The 20,263-nt window shown below is 39.4% G+C and overlaps 1 protein-coding gene across 1 annotated transcript; it reads right to left on the bottom strand.

Moving 5' to 3' along the window:
- Positions 1 to 508: 508 nt before the first annotated feature.
- Positions 509 to 19,363, bottom strand: klhl3 (kelch-like family member 3). Its single transcript, XM_046030936.1, has 15 exons — positions 19,248 to 19,363; positions 16,748 to 16,882; positions 16,184 to 16,290; positions 15,989 to 16,110; positions 13,550 to 13,712; positions 13,156 to 13,265; positions 9,063 to 9,179; positions 8,014 to 8,163; positions 7,756 to 7,873; positions 6,752 to 6,949; positions 5,702 to 5,803; positions 5,385 to 5,513; positions 4,617 to 4,757; positions 3,801 to 3,944; positions 509 to 3,677 (listed from the first exon to the last, which is right to left on the bottom strand). The coding sequence occupies exons 1-15, from the start codon at positions 19,295 to 19,297 to the stop codon at positions 3,649 to 3,651; spliced, it is 1,815 nt and encodes a 604-aa protein (XP_045886892.1). The 5' UTR covers positions 19,298 to 19,363; the 3' UTR covers positions 509 to 3,648.
- Between the last annotated feature and the right edge of the window lie 900 nt (positions 19,364 to 20,263).

Below are 20,263 nucleotides of genomic sequence, written 5' to 3'. Positions count from 1 at the left end.
CAAAACATCAGCCAGGAAGCACAGGAACTGAGAAGTGGTCTGTGGTCACCACCTGCAGAACCACTCCTTTATTGGGGGTGTCTTGCTAATTGCCTATTATTTCCACCTGTTGTCTATTCCATTTTCACAACAGCATTTGATTGTCAATCAGTGATGCTTCCTAAGTGCACAGTTTGATTTCACAGGAGTGTGATTGACTTGGAGTTACATTGTGATGTTTAAGTGTTCCCTTTATTTTTTTGAGCAGTGTATAATCTGCTGCGTCTCATCAAAGTGTATCAAAGATCCCGTAAAGGTGACACAACAACAGTCAGATTTAAACCACCTGTGCACACCAACAAAGTCTGAGTACCCCTTGTGTGTACATTTGAACAAGATCTGCTATGTCAAAATCAAATCAAACTCCATTGTGCTCTTAAAGGAAACCGTGTGAGTGAGTTTTCATATAAAACATCTTAAAGTGCTAAATGCATAATTTGACAACTTCAGATGAAGAAACACAAGTCAGTTTAGAGCATTTTTGCAAAGAAAGCCTGTTTAGTATTTGTTAATTTAAATTATTTCAAGTTTGAAGGTTTACATATCACCTGCAAGTAGAGCGCACAAGTTTCACCTTCACAAATCACATGATGTCCCAAACACATGTCAACTAACAGACTTATTAATAACAACTGTTTAGTTTACTACATCCACAGTTTATATTAAAAAATATAACATCTGCGCTTTGTAAGAACATTATTCATCTGGAAACATCAAGGACAACACCTCTTTCAAAAAAACAAAACTCACTTCAAGGTCCATTTAACTGTTCTGGAGGTTAATTTCCAAGTTCTCGGCCTCTTGAGGTTCAAATTGTAACTTTTAAGTCAACGTGGATGAAAAGTCCTAAATGTACTCAAACGTCTGAACATCACCAGCTCCATGGTATCTGAGAAAACTCAATCTACTAACGATTGCTTTGTGTTAATGGTCGAAAGCCCCTGAACACCTACTAAATGGAACTGTTTTGCCAACTTCTGTTTCCAAAGTCAAGAATGAACCTGAACCATACTGGTGTTTTCTGGATGCTTCATAAAATTGCATATCATTAGAACTTACTGTTGATTACTGTCTACAATACAACTGTGTTTTTCCTACAGTCTAGGCAGCCGCTGGTCTCCATTTTATTCAGAACAATATGAGCTTCAACTAATAGACTTGAATTGTTCCGAAAGGACTCATGCCGGTGAACTGAGTCGATTTTATATAAAAGGTAGTAATGCAGTGACGAAAGCCAAGATTTCCATCTGATAGCTTTAGATGCTGATGGCAGGCTTCAATATCCAAGGCTGTGCTTGAAATCACCCTTTATTTGCTGCAGAGTGCATTTATTCACCTTTAGTGTTGAATTCTCAGTGTGCAACTTGTGCTCCATATAGTGCCCTCAAAAGTTCCCACAATGGAAAGACATGACACTACATGATCATCAATGGAATCTCAATGTATTATTAGTTACTAAAGTAACTACTGAGTGTCTATGATATAGAAAATAGTGAATGACTGATTGCGGGAGGGGTTTCAAACACAGCACAAGACTTGCAATTTGGCAGCCAAATATTGTGATGAAAGAAGCTGCTAATATCACTCCATGCTTACCCGTTATTTGGATTTTCTGACATTGTAGCTTGTGCATGCTGCAACACTGTGCTGAATTGAACTCTTATTATGCATGTTCTACCTGCAGACACATGAACACAATCCATACTGCGCAATGATAACTGTCAAAAAATGTTAAATAGGATCTGGAGTCGTGCTCCATAACGCTTCCGACATTAAGCATGTCAAACGTTGCAGTTGCACTAACTATAACTGAATGCTCCAGAGCCCGTCCTGTTTGTAATGCCAGCCAAGGCGGCAACGTGAGCCATGTGGACATTGCCCTCAGCGAGGGGACTTATAAAAACAACAATATGGTCTTTTAAGTATTTTATATACTTTTTGTCAAAGGGGGTTGAAATGACAGCCGAATGCGTCCAGTTACTCCATGATCCAGGCAGAAATGAAAGGTTGGCTGTGGACACCTTTCTTCTATCAGTCTCTTTTCTTCAAAGCTATGGCACCAGTCAATCAACTGAGTTACTACATCTAAAATATACACCTCGATCATCTGAATGAATGTGAGCAGAGCACAAGTGTGCGTATAGGCTGAGAAAATGACACGAGAACCTCTCTTTGATATGAATAAATGCTATGCGATCAATTGTCCAAAAACAATAAATAGAAAATCTTAAACCTGCATCTTTTTCATTATAATTTTACAGTTAAATTTCTACAGTGCATTTTGTCACACTCCCTTAGACATAGAACAGAAACAATTAATCATTTCAGTCTGTTAAGAGATTTAAAAAAAAAAAACACCATGTGACTCCCAGCATTATTCTGATCATCGTAACTGGCACATTTTTACAATTTCGGATTAAATTATTGGCATTTAAGTGGTGAGTTCAAATGCTCCCATGAGTACGATCAGTGATGGAGACAGACAGCTGAGCAGCCGTCTGTCTGACAGCAGGTCAGTGATCCACTTGGTCAATCAGAGAGACAAGCAGATGTCCATCCATCAGTGAGTCACACAGCTGCCTGCCGGTCTGCATCAGTCAGTGCAAGTGATCAGTGCATCAGTAGTGTGCCGACAGCAGAATCAAGTGTCGTATCAGATCATCTGGCCAGGGTCTAAAGCCACAGCTGTGGTTTTCAACCTCTTTAAAAACAATCTCAAAAATATTAAATATGATAGCGGATTTGCATATTAGATGTTTTTCTACATTCTTTAAATTATGTTGCAGACTTCCAGGTCCAGGCCTCCAGTTTGAGAACAAATACACACCACGCAACAACTTTGTTTCGCCGCAGCTCTCTGGACCTGCAGACGGGAATCAAACTTGGTGCTTCTCTCAAAATTAAGCAAACAAATAATTGCCATGTCCTGATTTATATTCATTCAAGGAAGCTGTGGCAAGTCCCATGATTAAAAAATAAGAAGGGTCCCATGGCGTGCCCAGGATTCTGGATAATGCTCCTGCAGCCAGTCACAGACCACTGTTGCAACGCCAGCAAACAGCAAAGCTGGTTCAGTTAATTGATGGAGTGGATGTTTCTCTCAGCTGGTGTTTTAAAGTATTTAGTTTCCCAGGTTTTATACGGTGCATCACATGAACGCTGCTGCAGTTACACCACTGAGCATCTAATGTACTCCGCTCCGTTTGGCCCATCTATATCAGTTCCTTCCGAAGTGTTTCTAACATCAGCATCTGAGTGACTTTTATGTCAGCTGATACAGCCACTTGTTATGTGCTTGGCATTTAAAAACATCTCACCAAGTTCTTATAAGCCTACTATAATGTGGCTATTGTTTCATCTCTAGTGCAACAGTGTCCTTAAAAGTCAGTATCTCGCTAATGGAAAAGGCTTGGACAACAAAATCGCCAAAAAAACCCTCAAGATGCATCCTTCATTATTAGGTCAGCTGAGGATCGAGGGCGTCCTGTCCATTTGGACAGTGTTTATCTCAGGCGTTTCTTCTCCGTTTGCCTGTTGAGCTTCAGATGTCAGTGTGAGTCTGTGTGAAACCGGCTGCCGACGCAGAGCTGATGCTGTGGGAGCCCCTGGTCATAATGGCTTGTCAATTACTGCAACTCCTGTAGGAGTGAGAACATGAAAGAGTGAGAGAAACGGCTACATAAACAGGTAAAATGTGAAGACTCTAATATTTATTTCTTGCTATGGCGCAGAAACATTGCCTGTGGTGTGACCAGTCTCACCAGCATAGCTGCGTCCATTGCTCATGTTTGTGGGAATGAGGCTCCACTTGTCTGTGGCCGGGTTGTAAAACTCTACCGAGGAGAGGTTACAGGACCCGTCGTCTCCTCCGATCACATACAATAGCCCGTTTATTGCACAGACGCCTTGAAGAGAGAGTTGGACACATTTCACAACCCGTATAGAGTTCCATACAATGCACCTAGGTAGTAAATGCTCACAGTACTAGGGTGTGTGAAGGCAACTCAATAGCTGTATACATATCAGTATGTGTATATGTAATAATGTAATCATGTGTTCATCAGGACAAGTAAAGGCATCTTCGCACATCGGTGTGGTTTCAAAACTCTTAAAGAAAAAAAAAAAATCATAAGTAATAAGCATATTTGTAAATACACACAACCAGGATTCACTGCCTAAAGTACAGTAAATGTAGCCCACATTAAGCTTCATAATGTTTTCAACAGGTTTTCAACCACCATTATGCAAACATCCCATAGGAGATTACTATTTACAAAACAGAAAAGCCAACTGTAGCTTTATCATTTTGTTTGAAGAGTGAAACCTACATAGGGTCTGTGTTCTGAGAGGCCCTTCAAGACATCACCTGTGTCTGTTTTTTTTTTTGTTTTTTTTAAACATACTTGTAACCTAAAAGTGAGCTTTAGAAAATCTCTGCTTTAATCAGTTTTGTTACCTAAAGAATGGCTGTTGACTAGATATTTACAGGTGATGACGCAACTGTCTTAAAACCACAGGAGCAATTTCTACACACTACAGTATGGATGAATGTTGTGTGTCTGTGGGCAGTATCTGACCTGCGTTTCGTCGGCACATGTTCATGTCACAGACCAGCCTCCAGGTGTTGCTCTGTGGGTCGTACACCTCAACGCTCTTCCTCACCAGAGGACCGTCGTGTCCACCTGCTGCATACAGCTGACCACCCAACACACCTACCCCTAGACAAACAATATGTAAAAACACACACAGTGGTAATTAGTGTGAGAGCAGATGTCTGTGTTGTGGTGTTGCAAAGACACCAGAATTTAGATTTTAATATGTAAAAACACAGCACAAAAGTTTGTTGAAAAGAGGGAGGAACTCTTATTCATGTTGTCAAGGGGAGCTCTGTCATCTCACTAGAATTTTTGCTTGTACAATTGTAGAGAAGGTCCACAGGGTGGTGCTGTTGCTCCATAGGAAATCGTTGGCAAAAGCTTAATACTGTCTGATTAGACGTCTTCGAATCAACTATGGTAAGCTTGTCCAGTATAGGGGCAGTGCCAGCTTGACATGCAGTGTACCCGATACATATAACCACAAGTAGTAATATTGTGTTTATTATGCATCTAGAGTATTGTGTAATATAGCGTGTGTGTAAACAGATTTATGTCCCCATAACATGAGTAATACGTTTACACAGTCACATTGTGATGATTGGACTGACTTTGGGGGACAAAACACAATAAATCATGACATTTTAGGCTGAAGACTTGGTTCAAGGTTAAGGTTAGGCAAATATTGTCCTCTGAATTGATGGAAACACAAGTGTATGTATGCATACGTGTGTGTGTGTGTGTGTGTACCTGCCCCACTGCGCCGTGTGCTCATGTCAGCTACATAGCACCACTGATCAGTGACAGGGTCGTATTCTTCCACTGTACTGAGACACTGACGGGATGCTCCATCATAGCCTCCTACTGCATACAACTTACCTGTAGACGCACACGTACACACGGTCATTAAAATATGTGACATTTGAATTTTAGCTTTTTCTTGATGATGTAACCCAGGTCTCACACACACACACACACACACACACACACACACACACACACACACACACACACACACACACACACACACACACACACACACACACACACACACACTTCTGTCTTACCATCGACCACCCCGACACCCACACTACTGCGTCGAGTGTTCATAGAGGCGACATACATCCACTCGTCGGTTTTATAATTGAAGGCTTCTACTGTCGACAAACCTGAAAGAGAGATACAGACAGAGACAATAGAGCCAAATGAGTGTTAGATTAATTGATTAGAAGCAGCCTGTGTGTGTGTTGATCTGTCTGTAGGTGTAAACACTTTGCATCCAGACGTGTTACGAGAGGAAAATGGCTCCCATGTCTCCTGTGTTTACTGTAAACACTGTATTACATAGCAAGCCATTATAATCTGCTCGCCCTCAGGTGGTAATTAACCAGATAATGATGTTAAGCCAGATGGGAAAATAGGTTTGCAAAATGGGACAGGGTAACTAAATCAGCATTTTGTCCTCCCCTTACCTGTCCCAAACTTAACTTCTGTTTAGTTTTCTCCAGACATTTATTTGTATATTTTTAGTCTTCTGTAATTAAACCCTACCAAAAATCTAATTAACATACAATATTTTGTAATTATAATACTTTCTACAACTGGATATACTTGTTTTAAAGTGTGTGGGAACTAATTCATAATTCCATCATTTGTAATAGTAACGTAGGTGTGACACTTTCAATAGATTTGCAATCTTTTCTCTACATACTAGTCATATATTGAAATACTGATATACACCAGTAGAGCTCTCAGCACTCTTTTTTTCTGGTCAAATAATCCACCTCATGCAATCAAGGCTTTAACATTAGCAAGTACTGTTTAATGTAAAACTTGAATAAAACCATTATTTTTCACCATGAGTTGTGATTATAAGTAATAATCCTCTAGTGACTGATTTATTCACAAAACTACTGAATGAATATGTGAAATGACTAGTGGTCAAATATTTTGAGCATGTCCCCAGTCGTTTTCTACCTGTTCAAGACATTTAACAATGATTTTTCCAGATCTGTGTCGGAGGAAGCGTGTTTATTTATGGTAGACAATAAATAAAGTATTAACCTGCTACTAACAAATACTTTAGTTGCAGTTTCAGGTTGAGTGTGTGTGTGTACCTATACTTCCGTTAAAGCCCCCAACGGCATACAGTAAATCCGCCAACACAGCAGCTCCCAGTGTACTGCGCCTCTCCTGCATGCTCGCCACCGCACTCCACTGGTCTCTCACGCCGTCGTACACGTCCACCGTTCGCTCCCGCAATGAACTGTTGAAACCCCCCACTGCATAAACACGGCCTGCCATGGAAACCACACCTTGGCACACAGACAGAATAAAATATGTAAAAGCAGTGGGATACTATTACAAGTGAAAGTTTACTGAAATGATTTTGACCTGCATGAGCCTGGTTAACGTTGTAATTTATTGACTGTGGACACTTAAAAAAAAAAAAAGGACCATACGAGCAGCTGTGTAGGTTTAAGCTCATAACATATTGATTATACTTTGCGTTACATTATTAATTTCCAACCGTTCAAACAGTTAATATAAGACTAATTTCAATATCATCTAGAATCAACTTGCAGAGACTTCAATCAGGTAAACCATCACATAGAAACTTTCATCTGCTTTTACATTTATTCAAAATTTTGTTGTTTGGTAAAGCAGGTGTGCATTTGAGGACACTCCGACATCAAGGTTTTATTGATACATGAATGGAATCTAATCCAAATGGTTGTTTAAACATTAGATACATAGACTGACAAGTTAAATGTATTCAACAATATTACATGTTTGGATTTACTCACAATCACTGCTTGAAAACTGGCCTGTATTTTTAACTGTTATAGACTGTTATAATAAATAGTAGTAGTAGAGCCTTTCTCTGCTGAGATGTGTGCATTAAACATAATCAACAATTTTGTGGTGTTATATTATAACATAGTGTAAGTGTTCCTGTTATTGTGTCAACAAAAAACCAAGAATGTTATTTACAATGTCTAAACTAAATAAGAGTTTTGCATGACAGGTGGAAAACAGTAAACTTGTCGGACTAAACTACAGAGTCAGATTTGACACGTCACATACAGCCCTACACAACACAGACTAAACACAAACTGACCTGCCCTGCAGCGTCTGGAAGGCAGGTCGGCTACTTGGTACCATCGATCTTCCTGGAAGTCGTAACACTCCACACTGCGGATCGCCTTAGGAGCCTGACCACCCACCACAATCATCACCTGTGCATGAATTAGCAATTTGAAATTACAGTGAGTGTGTTTCTACAGCTGCTTTGCACAAGGTAAATGCACATGATCTTCTATTAAGGGCTACATCTTCTATCTGCCATTTTGAGTGGTGTGTGTTTGAGTTTGTGTACTTTTGGGATGCTGATAGGAGTTCGTGGTCGGGTCCTGTCTGTCTTGATGAGGTGCCGCTGGTCAGCTGGCAGCAGGTGATACTTCATTGCTTCTATGAGAAAATCTTTACAGGTGTTGTTGTTCTTTATCAAAGCCTCTTCCTCGACAATCTGAAACAGGGATCTCATTTCAGGCAAATTTCACCTTTATTTACCAAAACATAACAAGCGCACAGGACTCATTTACATGTACTGGAGCAACCAGGTTACCCGGGTAATCAGAGAATGTGTGTAGTAACCTGTTTACTGTAAACCCAGCATGTCAGAACCCAGATTCCTACCTTCAACTTTATTTTGGAACCACAGACACTTATTTTAACTCTAGTAGAAACAGAAGACACAACTTCCTGACTAACTTATTTCTTTTTTTTAATTAGTTTCAGTTTCACACTGACTTTAGATGGAGACATTATAAACAGTACGCATCGCCGTAATGATCTCTCTTTCTATCCACTCGTTCTGCTGTTACCCTGTGTGCAATCTGTTATCACACACATGCGCACTTGCAAAAAGCCAATTACAGACAAAGTTTTCCAGAACAAATCTAGCTGGCCAAACCAGATCCAGAAACAATACCCTTCTCAGATTATGCCAGTTTCTTGTTCACATGACAGTGAAGAAATAAGCTTCCTGGTTGACTTCTTAAATCTAACCTAGTTACTTAAGTGAATGTAAATGCACGAGCTGTGGGCTCATAACGAAACATACTGAGTATGTACAGTATACACAAGAGCAAACAGTGAATTATTACTCCGCACCAAAAAAAAATTATTAGCTACCTTCAATTTTAGTTTCAATTCAGGCACTGTTAGCAGTCAAAAGACTGAAAAATGTTGGTGAACTCCATATCTGGCCTCAGACTAATATCCACAAGCGTTTGGTGTAACTCATCCTTTCTCTATGACTACCGTGAGCACATTTGAGCGACATGCACAACAATGCAGAGGGCAGGCGAGGGGTGAAAAAGAAGAATGTAGAAAAAGCAGAGCAGAACTGAGATTTTATTTTACCTTTACCAGGTAATCCCTGGACAGTAGTGGAAGTCTGACATGCTCCATCAGTTTGGGCATGTTCTCCAGACGAGCTGGCTTATCATGCTTGATCCAAGATATCATAGCCTCAAACACCTAGGGGAGAGATGGAGAGGAGTCAGGCAGCAGCGAGGGAGAAAACACCACAGGGAGTAAATTGTTCAAATGAATAAAGATTTCTTATGCAAGCTAATTTTCTTCCAATAAAGAAAATACGAAAAAACTCCTTTTTATGTGTGTTTGTAAAGATGTTTTACACTTCAGCCAAACTTTCTTACCTCCCGCCCATTCAGACATGAAAAAGATTTGAAGAGGGGGAGTTTGTGTGAATTGCATCATTCAAGCTGTAGATACTGTGTCTTTTCATAGTGAAATACCAATATCGATTGCTCGCAGTTGCCCCCAGCAGGATGTCAGCCTAACAGAGGTGGCAGACCTTTGTTAGTCATCGGTTTCTGTCTAAAATCTCCTGCTTCAAATTCACTGATTTACACACATTCACACTTGATCATCTCCTGTTGGCCTGTGGAGCAGTTCCACCAGGGCAAACGAGGGACCGAGTGCCCCTCCCGCTGTGCTCAAAGGGACAACAACGATGGTTGTTGATGGAAAGAGGACCATTACTTGACGCCTCTTCACACCTTTTTCTTTTACAGGGTTGAAACTAGACGAAGTCGTATGAGCTACTTTCAATTCGGATTTACACACGTATAATGTAATACAATGCAGCACAATGGCAGTGTAATAAAAATGCCTTACTTATAATGTAGTTAGATCCAAAAAATGTAGTCTCCATCCTCTGTGTTCAGATACAGATACTACTTTTACCATACCACAGCCATATGCTGATAAACATAATACCATACAGACTGTAATTCACTTCAGCCTCAGTTGTAATTCAGAGTCGGAAAACATATCTTGATATTATCTGATCTGTTTTATTCTCATTTTATTTCTTCTTTTATCCAGCATTTTATTTTCCCCCTCATATATTCTGTCATTCACTGTAGTATTTTATTTAGTCTCTGTGAAGCACTTTGTACTTTGTTTTGATAAGTGATCTATAAATAAAGATTATTTTTAAACTCATCATTATCATTATCTTTATCATTAAGGACATGTGTATCATATCTCTCACTTATGGGTCTATAAACTAGGGCTGAACAATTAATAAAAAAAATTCAAAATTTCAATATGGCCTAGTGCAATTTTCAAATTTGCGAGAGGCGCAATATTTGTTAAAGCTGATGTGTGCGTCATTTTAAATTAAATATTGTGCTGCAGGGATGTCCTGGCCAACACTTCATATTCTAGAAACTAACGATAACATCTTTGTTTGGTACAGATCCCAACAAATTGTAATTCCCTGCAAACCATAATTCATTTAAATATGTTTTTCAATGAAAATAACAATAATGAACTCAAAATGATCATTCCCCGTAATATCGCAATTGCAATATCAGTCAGAATAATCCCAGTTATTTTTTTCAAGTGGCAAAATGGCTGCAATGCCACCATCACGGGCAGTTACACCTCCAAATCCAATATCAGCATAAACACAATAACTTTATAAGCATGTAAATAACTAATTTAGGGTCACAGCCTCAAAATGTGCCACAGAAATAAGCAAAGAAAATAAAACAACTGAACTAGAACTTTCAACAAAAGTTGATCTATCCTACCATCTACTAAAATACCAAAAGATGTACGGATCTTAGTATCTATATTTTTGTATTGATCCAGCCACAAGTAAGTTGTAGCAGATAATTCTGTGGTAACTGATTGTGTCTCCAGTGGCCTGTACTACGAAGCGGGTTAACTGGCTTATCCAGGTAACTTCAGGAGTAACTTTGTGAAGTCGGGTGTAACTTTCAGATAACCCCGTACTACGAAAGATGAATCGGTGTTACCCGAGGTCTGTTGCCATGGCAATTCACGCCGCATCTCTAAACTGCTCCGCACGTGCTGCAAACTGCACTTGGACTACACACATCTGCACTCAGTGTTAATGATGAGAAGTAGGCTATTAATACACACTACTTCATAAAATATGTTTAGATTTCATCCTGATTTGTTCCACTGCGGTTGCAAAGAAGTTCTGAACACAACAGCATTGCACGGGATAGTTTCTTAGATGTAGCCCATCTGTAGTCCATAATTGAATTCTAAATATGTGAAAGTGTTTTCACATTTTTAGATAGATTATTTTACATGTCCAAAAAATAGGGAGCCAGGGTGAGGGTTATCCTAGATTAAAGTGTGAAAATTACAAGAAGAAAAATCGGAAATTCCCTGAAATTAATGTCACAAAAAATCACTCTGGTGTTTTCTTCTGAATACGCCCAATCCAAAGGAAAGTCTCTAAGGTGCAGGATAGTGATTGTAGGCTAAACTCAGTACTTCCTCCTTGCTAAATCCGATTGCAAAGTTTAATATAACTTTCCAATGAATGCATACACGGCAGACGTGTGTGTGTGTGTGTGATGTTGCAGCCTTGCAAAGTGAAGTTTCTCTCATAAATGTGTGACTATAATGTCAGAGAATATTCAAGTTTTTTACTTGTAGATTAATCTTGGAAATTAAATTTTTTTACAATGGACTTTATGTGCAGTTGTACGTTTACATCTTAATCATATTACACATAAAAGAGGCCATAAAATACATAGTAGATATTTGAACTACAATAAGGACACTGTGAAGATAATTAGGCCACAAATTTATTCCATGCCTCCCTGGCTTTGTCGGCCGCCACGATCAGATTAGATTTAGCCGTTAACTTGTCTTTACATTCATAATTTCCTGACACTACCAACGTGCATTATTCTGGAGAAATACGGAGCATGCCCCATTGCGAAAAAAACTCCTGCACGCCTGCACAGCCGAACACACCCCTTTTATGTGAACGCGCACAAACTCCAATTAAGTTAACACGGGGTTAACACGGACTCAACTAACCAATATCTTATCCACCTTCGAAGTACCGTTTAACTCCAGTGTAGGCGGTCAGAGTTTGTCAACCCTGAGTTTACCTGATAACCCCGAGTTAACTCTGAGTAGGTTGAACTCCCTTTGTAGTACAGGCCACAGATGCAGCTAGTTTGACACTAAATAAACATTATGACAGCGTCCGGCTCCCTCCATGTCTGTATGACTAAGACCCAATCCACACTACTGCGTTTTCGAATTAAACCTTTCGCTACGCTAAGTTTGGAAACACTGCCGACCGTGTTTTGCGTTTCAAAACTCCGGAGGGCATTTTAGTAAAGACGGGCAAAAACGGAGGACTTTAGAAAAGATGACGCAGACGCTCACGTTTTACTTTCTGATTGATAAGTCATGCAAAGCAGAAACACGATACTACTGACAGAGTTTTTGAGTTGGTATTTTTATTAAAATATTCTGTTCCGTGCAAATAACACGTAGGCCTATCTGCCTACACTTGTAGGCTACTGTGCATGTCAACAACTCCCAGTCTGTTTTCTGCCGCCAGAGTCCCGTGTTACATTCAGTTAACGGTCCCAGCTTGTTATTGGTGCTTGTTATTATCTGCATTTCTTTATTCTTGTGCCAAATCTTCTGTAACTACGGAATAGACCATCTGCTTCATGTTTACACCGACACGCGCATGTCTAGTGTACCTGAACGGCCAATAGATGTGCGTTTTCACTCATTTTAATGTAGACGGAGATCAATATGCAGCTAAAATGCTTGTGTGGATAGAGATCGTATTAGTTTTAATTCTCTGTTTGTAAACTCAAACGGAGTAAGTGTGGATGGGACCTAAACCAGTGGTTATCTTGACTGCTGCTGCTCTGACAGCAGGATGACACACAGATGCTCCCTCAGACACAAACGGCATCCTCTAGAATACGTTTGCTGCCAGAGTGAGCTCATTGGATGCAGTGATGAGGACTTAATTATATAGTTAGATCTTTTTCCAGGTCCCACTATACCATATTCAATATATAATATATATAATCAATATAGTAATTTCATCCACCAGGATAGAGACAAACTGCTTTTATTAAAAAGGCCTGAAGTGTGTGTTTGTGTGTACATTGTGCTGTCTTACCTTCTCCTCCGTGGAAACCGTGAGTTTGTCACTGGAGATGAGGCTGCACACCTGCTGCAGAGAAAGGCTCAGAAACTCCTCTCCCTGCACCACGTCAGTGAAATGCTGCTCTAGAAGAGACATAAACATGCAGGGTTACAAATACCACACATTTATTTTTGTGTTGAAATATTGTAGCTAATAAGCTCAGGGACATACAAATACAATGCCCAACATCAACATCTAAACATTTTCAAACTCTCTGGACATGAAGCATTTCTCCAAAGACTTTGGCATTTTTCAGGGCTGGTGAAACTAACTGTTACACACACATATACACACACACACACACACACACACACACACAGTAGCTAAGATGACTCAGAATTTGTGCCGTGAACATCGAGAAGCTTACCGGCGTATGCGTGGGACTGGTTGAGAAGCTGTGTGCATGTGTGCAGGTCAGCAAAGGCTCTGATGCCCAGACAGTTGGTGGGGTGAAGCTGAGACTGCAGGAACTCACAACAAACCTGACGAACATCCATCAGCTGGAGGAGGCTGGCTGCTGGCAACAGGACCTGCAATGAGGACACACACGCATATATAGAGTCAATTTAAAACTTTAACTGGATTTTTGGTGGAAGAATTATTGGAAGGAACTGACTTCCATATTCTGGTTTATGAAACTATTTAAACGTGCCAAAAGTGTTTAAAAAAAACAAGAAGAGGACAATTATTTACCACCTACAGCCAAATAGTTAGAAACATTTGGTAGATGGAGTTCAGTTAGCTGTTTACCAGGACATCTGCTCTCAGTGCAAACAACTCATTACTTCAACAAGTCAGTCAGTTTAGTTTATTATTTATTTAAGCAGTCGAGGAAGCTGACCATAAGGCTCATCAACTTGGTACCCACTCAGTCAATTTGTCTACAAGGCCAACTGAATATTTTTTGCAAGCAAAACAAAGCCACGGATTAGGATTTGATCTCTGCAATGTGTTGGCTGAACCACCAGCTTTGTTGCAAATCATGCAGCTTTGTTCATTTAAAAAACACCTAAAACACCATCAACTGGTCAACAGTGTAATGTAGGTGTGTTCTTTGGCTGTGGCTCTCCAGTTTCACCCCCACATCTCCTTGCAAGCTCCTCCATCTGGAGTCACAATGAACACACCAAATTCACTTTCTTTTGTCAACAAGATCAAGGCATCATTCTGACATACGTTATCATGACAGCAATCATATAAATAAAAAGTATATTTTGTTGTGGCAATCATGAGGTAAACACCAGAAATACAGTATAGCGCTTTTTGGGGGCCTCTGTGTTGGCGCCTCCCTGCTCCAACAGACTGGAGTCATTCAAATAGATAAACTTCGCTGCATCCCTACACATAAAAATAGGTCAGTGACACAGTCTCTGTCTGCCTCTACACACACCTCTGAGTGTGTACTGTCTCTTCTGTTTTCTGTGAACAGCTGCCCTAAAGCCTTTTGTCTTCTAAATAGGGAGCACTCTAACACACACACATATATATATATATATATATATATATATACACATACATACATACATACATACATACACACACACACACAGGACTGAGGGCAGCACAAACAACACATATATTGTAAAGTGAAAACACAGAGTTTGAAGAAATGAAGACTAAAAGCAATCTTCAACTGAATATGAGTCAACAGTCAAAACACACACCCATCACACATTCAAGAGTGAGCCAATCAGGCAGGCATGCTGCTAACAGTGGGAGGATTTCCTGCCTCACTCCATGCACACTTCCTGTACTAATAATCAGAGGAAGTATCCTGCCTACAGCTTGATCCTGCTGCATTTATTCAACCCCGTGTGGGAGCCATGCAGCTACCAAGAGTTAATGCCACTGAGAAAAACAAGGCTTCAATCCAGTGCTTTCACAGCAAAGCACAGCTCACAAGCATTACCAACTCTTACATCTGCACTTCAGGCAGGTTCATTTTGGCCAGTCTGAAATTTAGTTAGCATTAAAAAGTAAATACAACAACAAGCTTAGTGGTTCTTTCTTTTTTGCTAATCAGAATAAGAAGGAGCTTTATTACCAAGTAGTGTTTTACACATACGAGGAATTTGCTTTGGTGATAAGGTGCTACATGTAGACAAACATACAGTTTGTTTAAGATATACAGACTTTATTACCTGAACATTATAGATTTTGGAATTTGCTTCAGTATAAATCTGTTTTCAAAAGTGCACTATAAACACTAACAAAGTAAAGGATTCACTCCACATTGATAATCACTAAATGAATGTATTCTGAGTAAATGGTGCAGCAAAAAGGGAGTTAAAAATGTGCGGTTAGTTGTTAGCATTTAATACGAGTTTGTTATGTTGTCTTACTTTTGCTCAAAACAAAAGGACTGCACACAAAAAAGGTCAAGACAGAAGCTACAAGACAAGCTTCCTTCTCCACAACCAGGAAGATTTCTAACTGTGCGACTAATGCTTTTCGCTGGGAGCCGGCACGCCTCTTTGATTTAATTACCCAAACTGTAAAACAGAAAAATTGTGAAACAAATGAACTGAGCTTATAAAATGCTGGTCCCCAGGCTGTTACACAGCTACTTTTTTTAAAAAAACTGAAACCTCCAACAGAGGAGAGGAAAAGCAGAGAGGGGGGTATGGACACAACGCACAAAAAGTCGTGCAAGATATATGATGATCCCTCTAATTCTGTTGCTGCTGCTAATATATGACATCAATGTTTTTAAAGCAAAGATAGAGTTGGTGGTAAAAGCCGCCATTACAGAAGAAAAGAAAGAAAAACACATTTTCACTCCCTTCCTCTTCATAAACACTCTCACCTGGACATTGTCCTCTGTGACCTCGATCTCCGCAGTGTAGATGTAGTCGACCAGTTTTCTCAGAGTCTGTCCGTCCACCTCTCTGATCTCCACCTGATGGGCCTTGCTCTCACTCATGTCGCCTACAAAACACACACTGTTAAGCACGTGCCAGCACACTCACACATGTTCCCAAGCAAACACCAGTGTGTGTACCTGTAAACATGGCACAGAAGTAGGGGCTGCAGGACGCGAGGACCACCCTGTGAGCCGGCACTTCAACGCTCCCCGCCACCAGCTGGACATCACAGAGCATCTTTTTACTGAAAGATGAGCGTTAACAGAGAGAGAGAGAGAGAGAAAGAGAGCAGTGATATTATCTTATTTATCCAAGTGTTTGTGAGAACTGAAAAAATAATATGTATACAGGAGCCAGGAAAAAGCGGGAATCTTTAAAGCCAAGAATGGACAGAATGGCTGCCATCAAATGTGCCAATTAAGGTGTTTATCTCGAGGCTTGTAAATCTATATTACAACATAATAATCCATATACATATATATTTGCTGACATACTAATCATAACCTCTCTTGTCTGACTTGGAGATCTTTCTTATTCAGACAGAAACAAAACAAGCTTTTAACTTTATTGTCTTTCTATCCTCTACAAAAAAAAAGAATTATCACACATACAATTATCGATCATCAACCTCCGAGCTTCAGTATATTGTATGTGCTGTTTTTCAGCGTTTAAAGTGAAAGCAACAACTGTCAGCAACACACCTCCTCAGGTCGTTCATGAGCTGGAAAGCCTTCCTCATGTGCGTCTGGTTGAAGGTGTGCATCCCTCCATTCACCATGTCCTCCTCTGAATCCGTGGTACAGTTTGGATGTGGTGAGGCCGGTGTGGCCACCAGACTGGTAAGACATGAGAGGCAGTGTCTGGATCAGTGGAGATAGACGGTGACCCAACAGTTTAACAGACTACTTTCTGGTTCATCTCTAAGGTTATGAAAAGAGGATGTGACAAGGACACTATACTGGATAACTGTGTAAAATAAGTTCTTTAAACATACTTGTTTTGTCAATATTATGCTTTCCCACAGAAAAGACTGTTTAGTTAATGTCCAATTTGTCTCTATATGAAGGGCTTTCTCACCGCCTGGTAGCGCAAGTTATTTTTGAATGCTTGTATAATGCCACTGACCAATCGTCCTTTGATAATCCTTGGTTCTAAATGGTAATCTGCTTTGGTTGTCATGGATCTCAGATGCTGCTACACACTACGGACTCCACAGTCAGAACTTTTTAAAATTCATTTGAATCTTTTTGTCAAGTAAAATATTACTAAAGGGGTCCAAACCAAATTTCCGCAGATTAATTTTCAACTAACTAATCAACTAACTTTTCAGCTCTACTTACTGTATGTCTGACATTTGCACATAAAACAGCAAATAAAACTGCATTTCTTTTAATACTAATGCACTTTCTGACTGTGACGGGGACAGTATATGAAACTTTGGAAATGTTCAACACATTTGGAAAGCTGGATTCAATTTATGAAGCAAACAGGGTTGGGATATATGACAACATACAGCGCTAGAATAACAATAACACAATCAGAGATTTCGCTGTACAGTGTATACTGAGATATCTATCACTTTAATATCTCTGGTTGTATTACGTCATTTTGATAAATGGTGTAAAACAATGAGCACAGCTGGTTTACGACAATATTGGATTGTTGCAACAGTGTGATAAAGAACCTTAATTTCAATTCACAGGATTGGATGAAAATATATTTACATTTTCTGTATTCACTAAATTTCTGATTTCAACTGAATTTCCAGAAATCTTACACAATCTCACACAATATTACAATATGTATTGTTATTGACCATGCACCCATCCAACACGCTGGATCGATATTGGAACTGGCACTGATACTGACCATATAATAGGTCCTATCCAAATTAAATACATTTCCTTTGTCAATATCATCATATTTATTGAGACTATTATTGAATCTTGCCTATATAAGACAAATAAGAGTCTATCCATGTCACCCAATTTTAGATCCATTATTTGTAAAGCTAATATATAAACAGATGGATGTCATGTTCCTAACTGCACTAAATAACCATTCAAGCATGCATATTTGACTGAGGATCACTGTTGTAGACAAAATAATGGTTTGACCCATATCCTTCAATCATATTATTAAGTCACATGGACTTCAGGGGTAAGGCTGGTATATATATATATATTTATTTTTCTTCCCTTTTCTTGTGTCAACAAATACCATGAAACTCTGAGACCAAAAGTCCATCTCTCAGTACTTTAACTTCCCTATCCTGGACACATTTTTTAAATATATTTCAAATCTACTCACAAATATATGCTGCCATTGTTCCAAAAAGGCTAAATAACGTACTACAACAGTCACTATAGTTTTGAGCAGTTTTGAGTAGATGTAGGAGTGTATTTGTGGGGGACTATTTTCAGCCGAGGATTAATGCACATTCTGATAACCTGATGTTTTTCCAAAACCATGGTGAATCCTAACACAAGACAATACCTGACAACACGTAAATTAAGTTTTAAATTCAACTTTTAACCAAACGTGACCTGCACTTAGTTAAGAGCAGGTGGCAGGAAGATAAAACGTCTTCTGTCCACAAACAACTCAAAAACAGACTGAAGACATAATGATGCAGCACTTACAAGCCACAGGCTTATTTATTATGTATAAATCGAGATAGCACAAGCTTGTAAACCAATCAGTTTACATTCATGACTCTGACAGTTTACATATATCAAAGAGTTCAACAGATTCTGTTTTGACTTTGTTGAGCATCAGTTGGCAGGCTGGCTAGCTCTTAGCATTGCTAATCATTCAACTTCATTGCTAATGGTAACTTAGCTACCGTTAACTGCCATAAATCATTGCCTCGTAAGAACCACTTTTGGGGAGAAGTCTACACTCAGTTTGCTGTCTATAAGCAGCCACTTGATGACAGTTTCCAAATATCCACATGTTAACTTGTGAGTTTGGTTAGCAACTTAGCTGCATCAGCTGGGCAACGAACGATGCTAGCTAACTTACCGAAGCTAACTAGTCAATAATGCTAGCTTGAGTTCGTGTGCAAGGGGAAAGCTCTTGGACTGTCTGTGTGGGCTTTATGGCCGGTGGATCATGTGGGGTAAAATGTTATCCGACAGATGTAGAAGCAGCGTGAATCACAGCTTTACTAAATAATCCCCTACCGCTCAGCCAACTCACCCCAACGACACACCGTCCATCCTCACGGAGTCAGGCACCACAGCAGGCATGAGCGCTGTACAGCCGCACAAAGATTGTGTATCAACAAGGGGAATCACTCCGAGGTTTAAAAAATGTACAAGACACATTTGGAGTTTTGGAATAGCTGACTTGGTCCAAACACATTTTCTATTTAATGGATTTTATTTATATATTTTATTTTTTTATTATTATCTTTGTTGATTCAAGATTCAAAATCATATAGGCCTAGAAAAGAGGTGCCCACCATCTCTACCTACCTAGGAGTTCCAATATAAAAACAAAGAAATTACTCATGTACAAAGAAATAGTATGTTGAAACTGCTCATTCACAAGATCTTAAATTCATGCACCTAAGGGACACTATTAGTCAATTTTTTTTTATCCCAGTGACCATGGAAAAAAAGCATATATAAGGGGTTCACATTTTCCTACAATTGAGCAGATTTTCCTCTTATGGTGAACTTGATTTTCTCTAGTTTTAAACACTTATTGAAATGATTTTGTCCCCATCGCCTTTAGAAAATATTTGTTAAAAATGTTACCTTAGAATGCAGTGTAAATCTAGAAGAAACAAATGTTTACTGTCCAAAAAAAGTAACTTAAGATAATAAAATAAGCTCCTGATTACTGCGTTATATTTTTGTATTGTGATTTGTCACCTGTTTCCCTTTATATACATTTCCACCATAAAATGATGCAGAAAAAGTCTCCAGAATGCAGGAAGTTAAGTGTTTACCGCTGACATTTTTCTGGGGAAGGACCCACAGACGCCCCACTCATATATTTCATCACTGAATATTTCTTCAACATTACATTAAAATATCTTCTTGTCTTGTTCTCATGAACCCAGTATAGTGCAGCCCATGAGCTATGTGTATCATCACACCCTTAATTTCAGCCCTTATGTCTCCACCACTTTTCAACACAAAGTGATGCCCGTTAATAGGGCTGTGACTAATTACTATTTTAGTTAACAATGAATTGGCTTATTATTT

Source organism: Micropterus dolomieu, linkage group LG19 (genome assembly GCF_021292245.1).
Source record: "Micropterus dolomieu isolate WLL.071019.BEF.003 ecotype Adirondacks linkage group LG19, ASM2129224v1, whole genome shotgun sequence".
In the NCBI taxonomy this organism is placed as follows: Eukaryota; Metazoa; Chordata; class Actinopteri; order Centrarchiformes; family Centrarchidae; genus Micropterus; species Micropterus dolomieu.
Note: the sequence above shows the minus strand (reverse complement) of the source record. Positions and strands in the feature narration are given on the sequence as shown.

Bases quoted from the DNA above. Each gene is read 5' to 3' on its own strand.
- klhl3 (XM_046030936.1), bottom strand. From the start codon at position 19,297: ATGCCTGCTGTGGTGCCTGACTCCGTGAGGATGGACGGTGTGTCGTTG. The intron at 13,266-13,549 runs GTAAGCTTCTCG...TGTCTCTTCTAG, and splicing joins CCAGTCCCACGCATACGCCG to AGCAGCATTTCACTGACGTG. The intron at 4,758-5,384 runs GTACACACACAC...TTGTTTGTCTAG, and splicing joins CACACGGCGCAGTGGGGCAG to GGGTAGGTGTGTTGGGTGGT.